This window comes from Cyrtonyx montezumae, unplaced genomic scaffold (genome assembly GCF_038088225.1).
Source record: "Cyrtonyx montezumae isolate F1298 unplaced genomic scaffold, pur_monq_1.0 scaffold_7, whole genome shotgun sequence".
In the NCBI taxonomy this organism is placed as follows: Eukaryota; Metazoa; Chordata; class Aves; order Galliformes; family Odontophoridae; genus Cyrtonyx; species Cyrtonyx montezumae.
The window spans coordinates 23,710,078-23,729,555 of record NW_027072078.1 but is presented as its reverse complement, the minus strand read 5'-3'; the positions used below and the strand labels follow the sequence as shown (position 1 = coordinate 23,729,555).

General features: G+C 36.8%; 1 protein-coding gene across 1 annotated transcript in view; it reads left to right on the top strand.

Annotated features, from left to right (window-relative positions):
- Positions 1–19,478, top strand: part of CNTNAP5 (contactin associated protein family member 5) — a 196,581-nt gene that overhangs the window by 144,558 nt on the left and 32,545 nt on the right. Inside the window, exons 15-18 of the mRNA XM_065751312.1 lie at positions 5,081–5,237; positions 13,109–13,236; positions 13,411–13,581; positions 15,609–15,827. Coding sequence (XP_065607384.1) covers positions 5,081–5,237; positions 13,109–13,236; positions 13,411–13,581; positions 15,609–15,827 — 675 coding nt within the window. The remainder of the gene's footprint in view (positions 1–5,080; positions 5,238–13,108; positions 13,237–13,410; positions 13,582–15,608; positions 15,828–19,478) is intronic.

Genomic DNA, 19,478 nt, shown 5'->3' with positions numbered 1-19,478 from the left:
GTACAAAAACAATTGGACAATCTGATGGCTTGCTGAATAGTGTTCAAAGGAACCGTATCATTGGGGATTTCTTTTTCATGTTTCAGATTAAATACATTATTATTTTTGAAGACAAACTGATCTTGAGTTAAAAGTAGGGGGGTTGTTGTGAAATGCAGAAAACACAGCCACCTCGGAAGAAGATGCTGCTTTTTACCTGCTGCAGCAGATAAAAAGCCTCACCAGGATCTATAAAACCAAATAGCAGCTTTTTTCACCATTAATTCTCAGCACCTGCTTCAAGAAGTGTCAGAATGTACTAGTAAATACAGCACAACCCAAGTTCCTTTCACTATGTATTAGAAGCATATTCTCCCAAAGCTGTGAACTGCTGCTTAAACCAGATTCAGTCATTAGTACCACAGACTTCTTTGTTGAGCAAACAGCCAGTAACAAATTTTTATTTTGAATTATCCATTCAATGTAGAATAATTCTCCAATTTATCCAAATTTTTTGACCAAAATTATTGTAAACATTTCTTCTTTTATCTTTTTTTTTTTTTTTCCTGCTGAATAGGCCAAAGGGGGAGAGTTAGTTAGACTGTAGTTCAGACTAGAGAAATGTTGCACTGGAAACAAATCATAAGCACGATCAACTCTTGTGAAAGATATCTTTGTAATTTTTCCTTTTTCTCACTCTCTCACTACTTTTTCCTCTTGTTTTCTTTCAAGAGGATTTTTAAAATGGATCAGCTGGGAGGAAACTTGGCCTCTGAATTGACCTTTGGATTCAGTTATTCAAGTTGATATTGCAGTGTGTATGTATATATGTATACTAACTGATTGTTTCTTGTGACATTCAAGATACAGGGTGAGGATTTGATGCTGTTGAAGTGGTTGATGCAAACAGATATTTTATATTCTTGGCTGTGCTAGCAGCCAGTTGGCTTCAATTGCTTTATTCTATTCTACAATCAATATTTTCCCAGTTTTCACTATCTGTAGATAGTTTTTCACTTAAGAGAAAACAGCATAGATGGTAACTTACTCTGCTTTTTTTATCTGTAAGATATGAAGACATCAGATTTAATTCCGTTCTCTGCTTAACTCAGTTTGACTGCAGAGAGAAAAATGAACCTAAGACTGCCAAAAGAATGTTGTCTCAGTACAATATGGTTGGTTTCGGTAGTTCAGCAAATTCATATAAATTAATTGGCTTGCTGTGGTAGTGGAAAAGACCTTACACTGACTTGTTCTAATATCTTGGATAGCTCAAGAAGCCTTCCCTGTGTTAGGATATGCAATTATTGGAGATGGAGTTTGTACAGCACAGGATTTTAACACGGAATATACTTGTTATATTTCTATCATCAGATTTTTGTTTGTAGCAATAACAAGAGCCACCTGGCAAATGATGCCAACAAATCTTGAAAAACATTCAAAATATAATACTGTTAAAAACACATGGATTATTTTAACTCATATTTTATAAACATAAAAGTCAATGGAAAGAGTTTCTGCCTATATATAAGTAAATTGTCTTCATGAAAGTTGCTTGGGATCTATTTACACTGTAATTTAGTGCAAAATGCTGTTGCAGGATGCTGCTTCTCCCCATTCTTCAGCTTCTGAGTGTCTGTACAAAAAAATTTGAAATAATTTCTGCCATTTCCATATGAACAAGCAAAAACAGTTTAAAATTACTCATATTTCTAGCAATAGCTATGCCTTCTAATAAAAGTAAAAGGGGGGGCAGGGGAACTGTCAGTACAATGAAGATTTAAAAGAATGGACATTTTCTATTAAGTTAGTAGAGGGACACCTAATCCCAATATGTGTTCAGCCACTCTCATGACTAGAAGAGCCAAATACACAATGCAAAATAATTTAATCTCATGACCCATCTCCTTCTAAGGATCATTAGAGACAACCTACATGTGACTCACTGCAATTGTCTTCATAGACCTCAGCCTCCATGCTCATGAACCATATTAAGTGTTCTTTAACACTTTCCTTTCAAAAAATCTATGACGACCTCTCAGTGAACAAATTGAGTCATCTGGTGAGAAATAACTTGTAGGAAACTATTCTGTAGTTCTTTTACAGATTAATTCATTCACTTGAGGCTTATTTGCTTTGCCTGGCTTGGGACTGTTTCCTCAGAACCATAGCATGAAGTTGAAAGACAACCTTAAAAAAGTTATTATAACTGATTTTTTTCAGCTCTAAATAGACAAAAATGCATAGAAAATTGTACTTTTATTCTTTTATTTATTCCATAGTGATTTTACTTCTTTTTTAATGTTATTACTAAATAATATGTTATTAGGTATAATTTAAGCAAATAATGAAAAATAAATAACATTTGTTTTAAGTGGACTTTTTATCTTACATATCTAGGGAGGTATTTCATTGACTTACGCATCTCTTATTAGTTTCTGGCATTGTTTGATGATCAACCTCTTGATTAACATCAGTGGCCTAAGTCAGAGGCTCATCATCACAGAAAGTAAATAAATTCATTTAGTGGTGATGAAGAATTGATATACTTTTTGATATAAAAAAAAATAAAAATGGCCATATCAAGATGACAGAGTGGGAGGTATTGTAACAAATTTACAGACTTAGAAGAAATAATATTAGTGAAATCTGTTGATCAAACTCAGTCTCAATGCCAGACACCCTCCAGTATAGAACGATGTAAAAATTCTAGGAAGAACCTGAGGATGGATTGATTGGTGTTCTTAGTGAAACATTACATTGCTTCAGCATCAGAAGTATATAGCATACAGTATGTTTCAGTAATCCCTAAACACTTCCTGTATTGCTTAAAAGTCCCACATATTTAAGAGCTTTGCTTGAATACCTCTGTAATTTCTCATGTGTTATAATATAAACAGATAGAAAAGAGTTTTGAAGAATCTGGACATAATTTTACTTAATACTACAATTGATCTCAAATGGACCAGTTAGGGAGAAAGAATTTTCTCATCTTGTCTAAAGGGTGACAGAATTGTGCCTAATAAATAGAATTTTTGAAAAGATTTTGGTTTGGTCTGTACCCTTGACAAACTAAGATTGTTTCTGATAGTGTTGAATTCCATGGTTTTTTTTAGCACTACATTTAATTAAGTTTTAAATGTCTGAGACTGTGGTACTTCTACCACTTCCCCACTCTACATCATAAATCTACATGTGTTTGCTTGGTATTGGTCGATAAAACGTAACAGAAACTGAAAGATGTTAGAAAACTGTTCATTCTTAATTACTGTGATTGATTGCTTATTTTACCGTTATGCAAAGATATAGAATGATTTCTGCAAAAAGAAACGTTGAAATTGATTAACAAATACTATTATTTGCTTATACTCTGAAGGGTTTGTTTAAGTATTTTTTCCAAAATGGGAATCTCTGAAGTTAAATTAAGCACTTCGGTATAAAAGCCTATTCCAACTGCTAGTCAAATCACTTTCATTCAGTTAATGTTACTATTCCAAGCTTTATCAAGTAATTTCCCAGTAATATAATGAAGACTTTTCACTGGTCACAGCAATCAACTTATTCCATTACATCAACTGAAGACAAAAGAATAAAAACATTCTTTACATTGACAATAATATGAAACCGAAAATGATTATGCACATTTCTTTAAGATGAATCTTTAGATGTTCTAGAATTACGTTTTTGTAATGAGTATCATTGGGTATTGATCAAAATCCTCATCTTTTAATTGTTTGTAGAATGAGAGCAGAGTCACTTCCTATTTTTATTTTCCTTTGTCCGTGAGCTTACAGATCAGCAGTCTAAGCTTGGAAGGAAAACAAATATGAATTAATTTTACCATGTGATTCTAAAACTCATTTTAATTAGTCCCTTACAATCTACAGTTAACCTTGATTGCATTTCATATTTTACACTTTCTTGCTTTTTATAATGAGGAATGCTCCCTACTAATAATGTTAGTAGAGCAGAATAATAAATTGATACATTTTTCTACATTAGCTTTGCCGTTTATTTCTACAAGCACTTCTGATCAGATAGTCTTGATACGTCAGTTTTGCTAATTTTTACCATCTACCTGTACATGTAACTCATTACATTTCTTGATTTAAGTATTAAGAAGTCAATGAAAAAGTTATCTGAGCTGGAAGACAAAGTCAATTTTAGAAAAATGTTAATCTGAGGATTTTGCTGTATCTGAATCTGCTTACTGCATCTATTAATACTGGATGTTTGATGTATAAGAGATTATGAAATTTAAACAAAAACTCATTTTATATAAATATATAGATCATAGAGCTCCTGTAGATAGAAAATAACTTCACAGAGACAATTAATAAGTAAGGAATATTTTTTCCTATCCTATACTTTTTTCCTTATCTTCTACATGAGACTTTAATCCAGAATGTTGGTATGTCTTACAGAGCTTAACATTAGTGAATTTCACCCTTGGAGCGCATATTAAAATCACTAGAAACTGTAGATTTTTTGTTCTAGTTTAAGAGGAACTGGATTAAGCTCATAGTAATAGGTGAGATTTTGTATCATTTCAGAAGATTTTTGTGCCTTGTATACAATTTTGATGTAAAAATCCTAATTTAAGAGCTGGAATTTACTTCGTGACTGGTCAGTTTTGCAAGAGGTGTTTGGTCAGTACTGGGTAGCTCAAGACAGCTGTGTAGCATGAGTCATGTTAGAATTGCTTTCAGGCTCCATCAGTGATGTGAGATCTCTGCTCTAGTATTATGCAAACTCTCTGGATGGAGCTAATGCAAACTGTGACGTTGGGTCTGCATGGCAAAAATCTTTACAGCTGAAATGCACCAAAATTCTCAGGCACATGAGCCCTGTGAGGAAGGCATCTGTTCCTCAAACCAAACAGTATTACCATAAAGCTATTATTTTCCCAGCACATATTCATTAAAGTAGAATTTGGGCAAAGTTTATTGTTTGTTACTTCCACAGTTTGAATCTTTTCTTTCAGTATTATTTAACATTCCACTTCCATTCTCTTTTTCATTCTCAAGAATATCCAATTTGCTTATCAAATTCTTTCTTTCTCTTTTTCTCTTTTTTTCTTCCTTCTTTTCCTTTCATCCAGATGGAATGCCATTTGCTTGGTGGGTTGGACGTGCCAATGAAAAGCATCTTTACTGGGGAGGATCACTTCCGGGCATTCAGCAGTGTGCATGTGGACTGGAAGAAAGTTGTCTGGATATGAGATATTTTTGCAACTGTGACGCAGATAGAGAAGAATGGTAATAATTTTTACATGTGTGTGGTGTGGTGTCTGTGTGACAGCTATGGGTAGGAAGTAGGGCAAGAAGGATTAAATCTGCTAATTTATGTGTGAGGAAACCTGAATGGTTTGAGTGTAATCAAATGAGAAGGAAAGTCAAACTAGAATCTGGATTTCTGATTTCAGCTTAATTTTCGTCTTTGAACCAAATACATGATATCCATTTAAAGATATCATTTATCCATTTAAAGGTTGCTGGGATGGGTTGTCCTCAAAAACCTTTGTTGCTAAATGTCAATTCCAGAGTTTTTATATCTTTGACAGTTTCCAGCGACTCAGTCACAGCATTACATGAATAAAAACTATAGGAGGTTGGTGCATGGTTATATAAACGACAGCAGAAGTTTCAGGCAAGCTCAGGTGCAGACAGTCAAAGAACAAGAAATCTGTACTGTCAAAAGGACTTACATTTTTCTTACAAAAGAGCCTATTAGTGTATTCCTTACTTTTCTTTTACGTTGAGTTCCAAGCAAAGTCAATGGAAAGACTTCCTTTGGCTTCTGTAGGTTATGCTTCAGTCTCCATAAGAAGTTTAAGACTTCTGGCATGAACACTCAAAGTTTTTCTCAGGTTTGGAGCTTCTTGTGCCCAGATGCTTCAAACCAACAAAAAGTCAGAAATGACTTGTCATTTTAGTGTTAGACTTTTTGGTTACTCATTGTTGTGGTATTTGCAATAAGGTCTTGTTTCCAGACAGTGTACTTATTCATCTGGACCTTTCATATCCCTGAAGTCACTATTCACATTCTAAAATTATAGTTGTAGGGATTTCTGTAGAAACTCTTTATGTAAATGTTGGTTTATGAATATGATTTGTATCAATTTGTTTAGAAAGGCTTCACTGTTGATCTACCTTTTCTTTAATGTTCAGTTACCAAAAACACTTGAGTGAAGTTTGTACATGAGCATCAAAAGCTGATTTTAGTGGTTCCTGGCTGTGTCATCTGCATTTTGCTTTATCTTGTGAGCTGCTGCTCCAGACAGTGCTCTGGTGGCAATCTGAGATTTCAGGAGAGTGCACCACAAGATCGTATTAGCCAATGCTGGGTGAAAGCTAGATGTAGTTTTATAGCAATTCTCCTAAGAAATGAAGCCCAAGCAAGTTACGCTGGCTATGTTTATCTTCATCCCCCCATGATGATTTTGCACAGGCAAACACATTTCAAACATATTTAAAAGAGGAGCAGAAATCTCCGAAGTATTAGAAATTACATATTCAATGAAAATGTATGCTAGGTCAAGGGGAAAAAGACAATTAAAATCCACAAGAAAGAAGTTAAGGAAGAATAAGCCTATACTTTTATTAGATTTTGGAAAGCCCTCATGAGAGAGGGATATTGCATGTCATGCATCATTAGCTTGATTGCTCACAGAGTTGCCCGTTTCTCCTTATTTCTTGATGATAGCAGGACACGTAGATATTTCCTTAACTAAACTTCCTACTGTCTGTTTGAGGGTACAGTTGTGGTTTCTTGGGTTTCTTCCTTTTTTCTTCTTTTTTTAAAATCAATTAAAAGTGTGATCATCTTTTGAGTGGTCTTCTAAGTTGCAGGTTGCCTGTTTAAAACCAAAAAATCCCAAGATCTTTACAAAAAGTTTCTAAACATACAAAATTTCATGCCTTTTGAAGATTACTTTTCTGTTTCTCTGCTTGAACATTGACCCCCTGATATATAATGAGCATTTCAATCTGAAACCTGCTGAGATCTGAACTGTGACTTTAACCTGTTATACATTATCTTGGAGGGAAGAAGTAGTAGGTGAATTTATTTGCCTTAGCATGAAATAAAATGAGTGCGGCAGAGTGGAAAACCAGGAAATCATTTTAGCATTTTTTAGATAAATCAGGCTGCTCAGTGTTGCTCAGAGGTAGAAATTCACCAGAATGGCTGAAGCATCCTTCTGAAGCTGAGAGAGGCTGAAGACTTTGTTTCCTTAGACTAAGTCTTGTGTGCAGAAGAACCTACACATTTCTCAGAGCAGCAAAAGAAACAGAAAACAAATCTGAAAGAAGTTCTGAGCCAGGTGTTAGGCAGAACACAGTATGCACTTCTAGGCATGCTGACTTTTAAATGATATCTAAGCAGACACCTGAGCCCAGCTGCTAACTTCCATCTCCTGCTTCATGTTAGTCTCCCTGGAGTTATGCCAGCCAGATGAGCAGGAATGTAATTAGTTGCATTGTATGTGGGAAAGGCTTTTGCATTTTTTCCCCTTTTAATTTAAACCATTTTAGTGAACAGTATGTTTTTCCATCTAGATCCTCACTTGTTTCTTCACCATGCTTCCAAACTTTGCAGTGTTATGACAGCTAATTCTGTCACTGCAGAACACTAGAGCAATCTCACGGTATTTTACTTGAGAATGAGAGACTACTCCTGTTGGGGGAGCAGAAGCACAAGCAGGCACCCTGACCCAAAGCAAGGGATCTGAGGAGGTGCTAAATGTGACCTAACTGTAGTTTATGCATACCTTCAAAAAAAGAGATTCCTGACTGTTGAAAGCCCTTGCTAGTGGATGGGAAAATTCACTGAGATCCAGTGGCTGCAAGCTGAAGTAGAAATTAGTCCAAACTTGATGAGATGGATTTGCCATTGCTTCATGTGCTTACCTTGAAAGCAATTCTCTTTCTAAAAGCTATACTATTTCAAAAAGAAGGGGTGTTCTTGATGCAGGCATTACTTGGGGAAAGGTGTTAAACCGATCTAAAGAATAAGGCATTTCTGAAAAGCATGGAGGGTTGCACTAGCTTCAGTCTATTCTAGAGATCCTTTAGATCCTTAAACAACTCCTCCCCATTGTCTTTCATCTCAAGCAAAATTATCTGGCTTTGGCAATAACAGATTTGCTGCTCACCAAGCCTTTATGAGAGGAATCTCTTTCATGCCACGTTGGTGTGTTACTGTCCTGAAGTCTGCTACTTGATCTCAGTGTCCAGAATCTATTTTTGACTTCAAATGCAACTGTCTGATTGAAGCCAGTAATCAAACCAGACCTGTTTCTTGCCGACTGCATCCACTGGCAGTGAATTTAGGAAACTTAGTGAATTTGGGAAACTTAATGGCTTTTTACTTTGTACAGAAAGAATTGTATAGGAACTTCAGGTGTCTCAGAAGAGTGTGGTAAGTGGGCACTGGTTGATTTTGACCAATAAATTGGCCATCTCTTAATTTACTTAATTTTCTTACTTAGATTAAGTTTCTTAATTTTCTTCTTACTTAATTTTCTAGTCTTAATTTTCAAACTGTAGAAGTCTCCTATGTAGAGATATATACAATATTACTGGTATAGGAATATCCTCCTCTTATATCTTCTAGAGCAGCCATCTTCACTGAGAAACTAAATCTTGAGTCTTCTCATTTTCAAAAGAACACACGTTCACCATGCTTTGTATTTGTGTAGAGCTGTGCCAGAACTAGGATGCTAAAACTGGAAAACTGGAAGGTCTGAGGGGAGCAGTGCAAAGAAACTCAGCTGCTGATGAGCCTGGTTTTGAGAGGTTTTGTTTGCTCAGCCACTATCCAATGCTGACTCTCCTGCCTCAAAAGCAGGGTAGGCAGCTCCACAGAACGCTGCATACAGGCTCATAAATAAACCCTGACAGACGTGACCCAGCCTGTATAGGGCTGTCTTGGATATCTGCCTTCATGGCTGCATTTGTCAACAAAGTAGAAAAGCTGCCTGCAGAGAGCTGACTGTAGCAGGCCCCTTGAGGTGACAGGAATCAGTTCATTATTATCATTACCAAGCTCTCTTTTCCTGTTTTCTAATTCCAGGAGCAACTGCATTTTGTCTTCACTGGTTACAAATGCCCACTTCTACAGCTGTTTTTTATTTAATGGGCCTTCGTTATTTTACTCAGTAAAGCATTTTGGATGTATCAGATAGGCAAGATAGTAATTAAAATTTATTCTTTTGGATTACAGATGATCTGTCCTACACAACATTCAAACCTTGCTCTAAGGGAAACCTGTTTTTCTTACCCATTCCTAATCCTGTTCATTGACATCTGCTGCCGATAGTATTCTTTTTCCCAAATGTACTCTATTCATGAAAATCTGTCCTGAATATCTGAGCTACTGAGGCTCAGACCCCACCAGAGTTTTCATTACTGTACAAAAAGATAACATACCTATAGGGGGTCATATAAGAAGAAATCACATTTAGTGGCACCACTGCTCTGCCATCTGTTTGAAAAAAAAAATAGAGAAACAGCTACTTTGAGCTTACAGTTACCAATTTATGATAGTTTATGCTGTCAGAATAACACAGAATGGGATCTTTTGGAGTGCCCTTTTATTAGTATGCAGGAAAAAGAAAAATAGTCTCGTACTGTTACTATCAAAACAGTTATTCATCATTTACAAGTACGACTACCTGTTCTATGATTTAAAGTATCCAGATGCTGCACTAATCATTTTTGGTGTTGCTGCATTTGCAATGAATATATTTTTTCTTTTATATTAAGAAAATTTGTATAATCTGCCTTATAGCTTATTGAGGAAGTCCTTTGCATTTTTAAGTGTATGTGAAGTGTTAAAATGCACATACGAAACATCTAACCTGGGGAACAAATACAAAAATAATGAATCTAATGAGGTTTTTGTTTTTTTTTTTTTTAAGACTAAACAATTTGTGTGCACATTGTGCTTCTAATCCAAAGATAACAACTTCTCTTTGAAAACTGAAGTAGATTTGAAGTGAATCCCCATGCCCTCTTCAGTTAAAATTCCAAATGTTTTGTCCAAATCCTGGAATATTTCTATTTTGTAGAGCCTATAGGAAATTAGTGTGCAGGTACATGAAGCTCTCTTACTCCTGTCCCAGACTTAATGGGCTGTTTTAGAGGCTGCCATGATGCACCACTTAAAGAGAAGAGGAATCACGATACTTCATAAGAAATTGAGTTTGAAATAACTTCAACTTAAAGACTGAGAATTAAGACACTCAAGTGGAGCTCCCACGAGGCACTTCATAGTGTCTTCAATTCTCTTTTTTGACTGCCTTAGCTGAAACATGCTGGGTGTTGATTTTTTGCTCAAAACTTCATTACTTATTGTGAAATAATAATAATAGATATTTTGTTTCCATTATTAACACATTCTCTAAAGGTTATAATGTTTCTGATAGGTTTTATTTCAGTGTCTGCTTGTATGAGAATATGTATTCTTCCATAAGACTTACTTTCCATGTGTAGGAGAATAAAATACATAAATTGTACTTTTAGAGTTTCCAGAGAACCTAGATTGAGTTTTCAAGGTGTTACCATAAAAATGATGATTTTTATTAGTTCTGGAATATTTTTCTTTCTCACAGTTGAGCTGTGCTACTAAAGTCCTCAGTAACATTGACACATAGCTAGCAAAAAATTCTCAGTCATAAAGTTCAGTGTAAAAGAACTTTATGCAATGTAACGGAGTATCTAATATGTAATGCAGTTTTCAGAGATGTGGAATTGATGTCTTTAAAATGTCATCATTTCCTTTCCTTTTTTGGGTGTTTTTTGTTGTTGTTGATGTCCTGTCATTATTTTATTTATAATGTTTTGTTTTGGTTTTTTGAGTCTTCAGCATTAGCTGCAGAAATGTAGTGACTTTTTACTGCAATACTGATCATTGCTAGTCAAAAGTCTACATTATTTTTTGAATTAAAACAAATTTGCAGGAATATCCCCTGAATGTTTAGTGAAAAATCTTTTTATTTTTTAATGCAAATGCTAGCTTAGTTATTTCTGCATATATGTCATACTTTATGTACTCTTTCTGTGCACCTTTCTGCCTTTCCTTCATTCATGCTGCCTACTCTTCCTTCCATCCACTGAAAATCCTCATTTAATTATCTACCCAAGAAATACAGATCAGCTTTTGTTACAACTGTTTCACTATCTGTTAAGAGCATTTACACTAGCTTTCAGAGGTTGATGCGATAAGCTATACGAGAATGATGATGATAGACCTTAGGAGAGAGATTTAGAGACTGTGTATTTTTTATTCATACATGGTACCTTTCTGTGTTAGTCTTTATTGAAGGCATCGCTCTGCCTTCAGTACAGAGTGGGAGTTTCATCTTTCTGTACTTTGTAATTAACTGAATGTCAGACACTACCTGAAGCAAGAAAAAAATGTTAAGTTCAGAGAAAGTGCCTTTCCTTTCCTCCTTGGAATTACAAGACAATTAACTGTGCTGCATGCAGTTATAGAAATAGTGAAAAACAAATGAAATATTTTCAGCCTTTATCAAAGAGATGAAAATGCCCCTTCTGTTTCTTGTAACATTAATCAGAATAGGGCACTTAGCAAAGTAAACACCTGAAGTTGTGTGTCAGAGCATAGCTCTGTTGTTCATTTCTATCATTTCATTGCTGAAACGCCATCTCTTTCCACAGCTGGAATCATAGGGAGGGGTATATTTGTGGACAGTGGCATTCTGAGCCACGTAAAGCTAGTTTGGGGTTGTACCCATGGTGTCAGACTCCGCAGCAATGGTTTCATTCAGGCAAACACATTTCAAAGGGAAACCTATTTCCTGAGGCTTGCTTTCTTAATTGCATAAAAGAGCAGTGGCTGTAAATTTGGAATTACTGTTATCTTGTATCCAGTCATTTTTGCCATGTTCATGGTGTGCACAATGTAATCTTGGACCTGTGAGCATGTGGGTGAGAGCAGTCTGTACCCTGCATACAGGTTGTTTGGCTGTGCAGAGCTGGGGTTCTTTTTCTCCAACACTACAGAGATCTGACTCAATGAAGGGTGCTTTGACAGGCCTGTGTGCCCAGATCCACAGCAGACTTCATGCCTGTGCAAAAGGGCTGAGAGAAGAAAAGCTCATCACTTTGGAGATTAGATGTAGTCACTGTTGTCTTTCTGTGATCAATGGATAGAAAAATATCTCCAGAGGGTGATTTCAGCTCTGATAAGGTCAGGTTTGGGTGCCCGAGGGACTCAGTGAAGTTCATGAAAAAGGGTGGGGTGAATGCTTGTCTGCACGCAGAGCCAAAACTATTGAATCATCTCTGGGACCAGAGGGCTGCCATGAAATGTCATGATTCATTCTGAGGACAGTGCTTTCCCCAGGACTCAGACTAAACAGAAAATAATCTTCTCATCCTCTTCCTTTTTAGCAACCATGTGTAGGTTACAGCTGAGCAGTAAATGCAGCTGATGCAAACAAAAGGGTGTTGTTGGGTGATACAGTAAATCAGCCTTTATTATTTCAGTTGCTGAGCCAAAAATTTCACAGGTGTGTACTCACTCTGCCAATTCAACTGCCTTCATAGTGTGCTGAGTCAATTGTGTGCTAGCTGTCCTGAAGCTGAATCAGGCATTGTCTGGCTGCTCCATGATAACAGCATGCTGCAGCTGGTATCTCATGTCCCCCTCCTGCTAGGACAATCACAAAGCCAGCAAAAGTGCAATTGTGTCACTGACTAACTTAACAGAAGTGCATATTGTGCTTTTACCTGATTCACATCAAATTCATCCCTCTGAGGAAACCCGGTAGTGTCTGTTTTACATTAATATCCATCATATAGAAGGACATCACTCTGCCTCCATTTCACATTTCACATATACAGCTAGAACATAGCTAGAGTTCATACCAGAGAAACCACATGTCAAAATGCAGCATCTTCAGGAGGTCAGCACTGTGTATGTGCATAGAGCACAACTGCGCATATATATATATCTTAAGCCATGGTTACTGGTCTCAGGTCTTCTAGGTAAATCTGCAAATACTTTTTAAGTAAGCATATTTCAAATATTGCCTTCTGTAAGGAATGCTGGGGATCTGTTTATGCTTAATGTCTCTTTTTCTTTGTTTATTATAATTCAGGACAAACGATACCGGCCTCCTTTCTTTCAAAGACCATTTGCCTGTAACTCAGATAGTGATCACTGACACAAACAGATCAAATTCTGAGGCTGCTTGGAAAATCGGCCCTCTGCGTTGCTATGGAGACAGTGAGTACTAGCTCTTCTCAATTTCCATAGGTACAGAATGTCCCCTTTTTTTTTCTTTTCTTTCTTTTTTTTTTTTTTTAACATATTTATTTGATGAAAGACATCTTTCCACATGCAGCTCACAGCTGCTCTTTTGTGCCAATTAACTATAGGGAAAGGGGATTGTGTTTACAGGGCAGTTCTGGAACGCTGCTTCCTTCAACACAGAGGCTTCCTACCTGCACTTTCCCACCTTCCACGCTGAGGTCAGCGCAGACATCTCCTTCTTCTTCAAAACTACTTCTCTCTCGGGGGTATTCTTGGAAAACCTTGGCATGAAAGACTTCATACGCGTTGAAATAAGGTGTAAGTTTCACCATGGATAAATTGCAATTTGTTTGTCCAATTCATCAGGAGTGGGGAACTGAGGACATTTTTTCTTCTGCCATGGGGCAGTTGGAAGAGGCTGGAGGGGATAAGAGACAGAAAGACTCATTGGTCTTAAACTTATCCCTTTCTCCTGTCAGAGTTTTCCTGTAACAGAAATTGGTCATCTCATATCAACTTGTGATTTGCTTCATCTTCCCTAAACAGAAAAGCCATTAAATTTATATGATTTGTCCCCATTTTAGCTCATTAGAGGAAGAACTACTAGGTAGATCTGCTGTAGACTGTAATTTTATTTGAGAGATGCCAAATTTAATACGTATAACTCTTATGGTTACTTCTATTTCTGTGTCAGTGATATATGCAGTACAGTGCAACTCTAGTGTTTCAGAGGAATTCAGTGTGTAGGGTACAGTACTATAAGAGCCTATGAAGTACAAGCTGCTAACATGGAGTAAGTCATTCACATCTGCAGTGGGCCTTGAATGCTTCAAAATCTTATTAGGTGACTGCAGTATGGCTGCAGCTCAATGTGTAAAAGAGGAGCCGGGAACATAATTAGTGAGTAGATTTACGTAATTCCTGTTCTGATTACTTCAAATTTTTGTTAGTGACAAAAGGGAACTGTGGTTTTAACATATTACTTCTTTATTCCAAAATCTGTCAAGCTTAGGAAAAACAAACTGAATGCTACACATTTTATCATATGCTTATAATAACCCCAACATAAAATTTAATAAAACAGGGCCCCAAGGCCTTTTGATTCATCAAACCAATGGTAAATGTCATGGTGCGTTATCACAAGGTAATGAGGTATGATTTAATGCTAACTGCACATCTAAGTCCAATTTGGATGAACTTCGGTGTACTGCATTTTATTTGCAGGGATATAGAAGGAAAAATGGCATTTTGGCATCAAGTATGACAAATACGACAAGTCACTAAAAGGATTGTTTAGTGAAAGCTTTGTGTGTTAAACCCATGCTTCCTGAGAAGTGAGTTATTTAAAAGTTTGGGGAAAGACTTTTCTTTTAAACGTACACTTCTCATTAGTAGTTTTATGTTGTGTTTCTTGCTGCCAGATGGAATTTGCAGCCTAAAGGCCTCGTATCAAGGAAGCTCCGCAGACCAGCTGCTTTGAAAGAAAATGGCCTTTTAGCAGATGCAGGGGCTCAGAATAGATCTTTGTCTATCCCTATGGAGTGTTTCCAGACTTAACAGTCTAAGAAGTGGCTTCCAAAACCAGACCTATCCAATTCGTGGAGCTTGAAATAACAAGTTTTTATGAATTTTCAATCCTCAACCTTCTGGTTGTTGTGCAGTATGTGGACCTGGCTCTCGTTCTTTCTGATGCATTTAGCATTATAGGTAGAGGGAAAAATAATCAGTAACAAGAATGTTCTGCCACCCATTCAGGTGGCTTGCAGCAGAGCGAGATAACGTTCCTTTTTATGACTGTTGTTTTTCAGGTTACCACTCTGTCTCTAGGATCCTTGCTATCTCTGGACACCAATTAGTGGTTTTTTTATCTGTTCCTCCTTGCTTTTGGGGTCAGGCTTATTCGAATGCAAACAAATGCTTGAGGTTCTCTCCTACCATATTCAACCAAATTCTGTGATTGTTAAGGACATGCATTTTGAAATATTTAGTCAGAAAGAGTTCCTTCATCCTTTCCACTATATTAGCATTATTTTTTAAAATACTTTTTGTTACTTTAATACAGAATGTGGCACTTTTACTTCCAAAAGTGAACAAATTACTATTTCTAGAGCACCATGATTGTTATTGGCAAAAAAAAAGGGTATCTACAGCCAAACATTGTCACAGCAGAGATCAAACAGTGAGGCTGCACACTTACATTTATGTATAAGCTGCTGGGTAAGAGGTGGGAGGTAAATGATGATAAAAGCTAATGAACCCTATATTTACATAGGATTTCTTGAGGTCAAAAAGCACTATTTAATTCAGACTTTTGCTTTATCTCTGCACCTGTTTGTCTATTCCAGCCCCTAAAGAAATCACCTTCTCCATAGATGTTGGAAATGGCCCCACAGAAGCGACGGTGCAGTCTCCCACACCCCTGAATGACAATCAGTGGCACTATGTCCGAGCAGAGCGGAACCTCAAGCAAACCAGTCTCCAGGTGGACAACCTCCCCAAGAAGGTCCTGGAGGCACCTTCAGAGGGGCACTTTCGGTTGCAGCTCAACAGCCAATTATTTGTAGGTACGAACCATTTAAGAGCAACTGCAGATGTAAGCAACATTTCTATGTTCATACCTTGGTAACGATGCTGTTGTGCAGCTAAGCTCAGGTGTGGTGACCTAATTCTGCTCTCTCCTCTTTCTTGCCAGCATAGACTATGTAAGGCAAACTCAAACGACTACATTACACTAAGCACTTGCCAAAGAATTCACTGCTTCCTCTTCTACATCACTGATTGTGTAATTTACTGTAGGAAATGTGATCTGTCTTTTGTGTTGAAATGCAAAAGGCGTACAGTCAAGCTAGATCTTCTCAATATTCAAACGCTACGTTTCTGAGTAATCTACACACCGTGATGGAGATGGTTGTAACCTGTTTCTTATTCAGGGCCACACAGATAATTACAGATTCTTTCCTTAAAACACTCTAGTATTTGGCTGAAATGCTCTGGTAAGTGTCAATCTCTGATTTAATTTTAAAGAAGTTTACCAGTGTATCCACATCCTTTGATTTAAGAAGATTTTGAGGTATTTATATTAAGGTATTTATTTAAGTATATGCATACAGTCATTACTGGGCTATGAACAAAAGGAAATAATTTGTTAATAAATATATACAGTTATATCAGTGGCCTTCCTTCATAGCAGTTGATTCAGATGTTCTCTGCTAAAACTTTGCTGATGAACATACTTATTTTCCACTGAGACTCACAGAGCAAGGTTCCTGCTTTCAAAAGAGAGGGAAAGTCTGGAGACAGTAAGGATGAAAAGCTAAACACCATAGAAACACCAAGGAAATTTAGCCAAGGTACTGTTTTGCAAACAGAAACAGAAATCTTAAGAGTATTTATTGCATGGACAGATGTTTGCAAATTTTTGGTCTACTTCTTTGTAAAGGAGTAAAAATGAAGGTATTACCATAAGTCATCTATCAGAATATGTCTTAGCTGCCTCCTGTCTCCCATCTGGAAAGCAGTATATGCCTATAAGCTTTCTCCTTTGCAAAATGATCACGTTACTTGAACCAACTTCATGTGACTTTAATGAGGCATAATCAATGAATTGCATCATGGACATAGGGGGCAGTTAAGGACCCCAGCAAACCTGAGAGATGTGCCAGCAGATTCTTTTATCAGCAAAGATAAATGCAAAGCCTGGGGCAGAAGTGTCATGCATCTTAACAAGCTGGGGATTGATGGAATGAGTAGCCATTGTACAAAAAAGATCCTGTTGGTCTTGGTGGTTAAGTGAATTTTACAGTGTGTTCTTGCAGAGGTGAGACTGGCCACAGACAGGGCTCTGTGAACAAAGGTGTAGCCCACAGGCTGCAGCAAAGGAAGGAAAATAATGATCTTCACAATGAGAGCAGTGCAGCACTGAAGCAGAGAGAATGTGGGATCTCCATCCTCAGAAATGATTAAAACTTTCTTGGAAAAGGCTCTGAGCAACATGATCTAACAATGAGTGTAGCTGGGTTTTGAAGAAGAGGTTGATTTCCGGTTGATTTCCAGCAGTGACTTCCATCCCAACTTGTTTTCCCCAATTTCATTTAATATTTACAGTAAACTCTAGGACATAGTTACTTCTTCTCTGCTGAGGGATGAAGATGTCTCACTGTGCAGTAATTTGATTGCATTCAGTTATCCATCCACACTTTTACTGAACTCTGAACAAAAGGCTTAGTAAAAACTGGTGCTTTTAAGAGTTAAATCTTGGCCCTTAAATCTACCACAGAAAGCCACCCTGAAGGTCAAAACTGTCTGTAACCTTCTGAGTTTTTCGAAGCACAAACAGAAGAGATGGAAACCTGAACAGTCTTTTGATTCTAACACTGTCCTCAGGTGCTTCTGGGGAAGGTGGCAGAAGTCCAGCAATACACAGATGTGGAGTCATTTGTCTCTTCTGAAGGTCTCATTCCAGTCTCTAATAGAAAGCAACTGATTTAATACCTGAACCACGGCAACAGAATTGTATCCCATCTGAAAAATAAATACATAAACAACATTGATTTTTTTTAAAGGAAAGAAGCAGCAGCACATAATATTACTCTTCTCTCCCTCCCCCATAACCCACAACATTTGTTTCTGCAGCATTAAGCATACTGAGAGTGATCAAGGAGTTTCCACAATTAGTATGCACATTCTTAATTAATAATCTGTTTTTCTGTCTTAAAATTTTTCCAAATATACTTTAATCTCCTTGTTTCCATGGTGGAGTAACTGCTCATTAAGATATAACCTTGTTGTTTTTTGTCTTGTTTTTGTTTTTTTTCCTTGATTATTCCACAGAATCAATTCGTACATTTTATAAGTCTCATAACTAAAGCTCACTGTCAGGAATTAATTTAGTTTATTGATCCTTTGAGTGAAGGAACTATATTAGTATCATGTAGCATTATGATGATGATTGAATGAAGATCCACTATAGCATTCAAACTATGGTTATTTTCACATTACTCGAGAGCCATCAGTATATCTACAGTATATGTGAGGCATTTTTGTCTCTTTCTTTGGGGGAGTGATATCCAGTAGATCACACATACAAGATAAATTTGGAGTTTTGTAAAATCTGACTGGGGGGCAACTGGCATCTTAATATAAATTTAAATGAGTTCTGCTAGTTCTTCTAATCTGGATCAGCTAATTCCTCATCAACTATTTCTACCTGTCTTCTGAACAATCTGTTTACTTCATTTTGCCCAGATTTTTTGTCCTAACCCAAGAATCTAAAACCTTTAAGACCATGTATAATTGAATGATTTTGCTCCTTGAGTTTTGTGTTCGTGGTGGTTTTATTTTGTTTTAAAGTTGGCCTGAAAAACAAGCCAACTTTCACACTTTCTATGAGTTATTGTCAGGAAAGTTGAACAGAAGCCTCCAGAGATCTTAAAAGAGCTGTCAGTTGTAGGCACCCTTGGAGGTGTGCTTCATTGAATTCTCATTCAGTGATACTGAAGTTCTGAGCAAGTTAATTGGCCTTTAAATATTTCATAAGAATTGGAGTTAAGAAGAGCTGGCATTCCTTGGAAGTTAATGTTGAGATTGACCAACTTTGGTATTCTAGGAGATTTAGGATTTGCTGAAGGTTTTCCAATGACTATGCATATAAAAGGATTTCTGTTTTAGGTGTGTAGGCTCTTTTATTTCTAGTAAGGGCTGAATTCACACTTCAGTCTTCCCGAGTGGGGATTGTAATGCTGTTTCTTATTTGCTTTGCTACGAGTTTTTGTGAAATATGGGAGAACATTATATTCTCTCCATTAAATTTGGAAAAGAAATTTAAAAGACTGGATTCAGAGATAAAAATAAACCACGTGTGAGTAAGAAACTAAGTCAAAAAATCTCCAATCACAGCAATGATCCTTCTGGATGGAGAAGATTCTGATTGAGAGCTAATGCAAAGATGTGTCCTGGACATTGAAAGATGTGAGCTTCACTTATCTCTGAGGAATGTGAACTGTATTCTGACAGTGAGTTCAGTGCTGCTATATCATGATTGCTCCAGCAGAGAAATTCAGATCTTTAGGGACTACATACTGAACTTAGGAATTTCACCATGATTTGTGTCTATGCTAATTTTGAGTTGTGCATGCAACTTCAGCCTGCCTAGGACATTGCTAGGCTAAAAATCAATTTTCAACTTGCTCTTGTGCACTTCTTTACAACTATTGGTG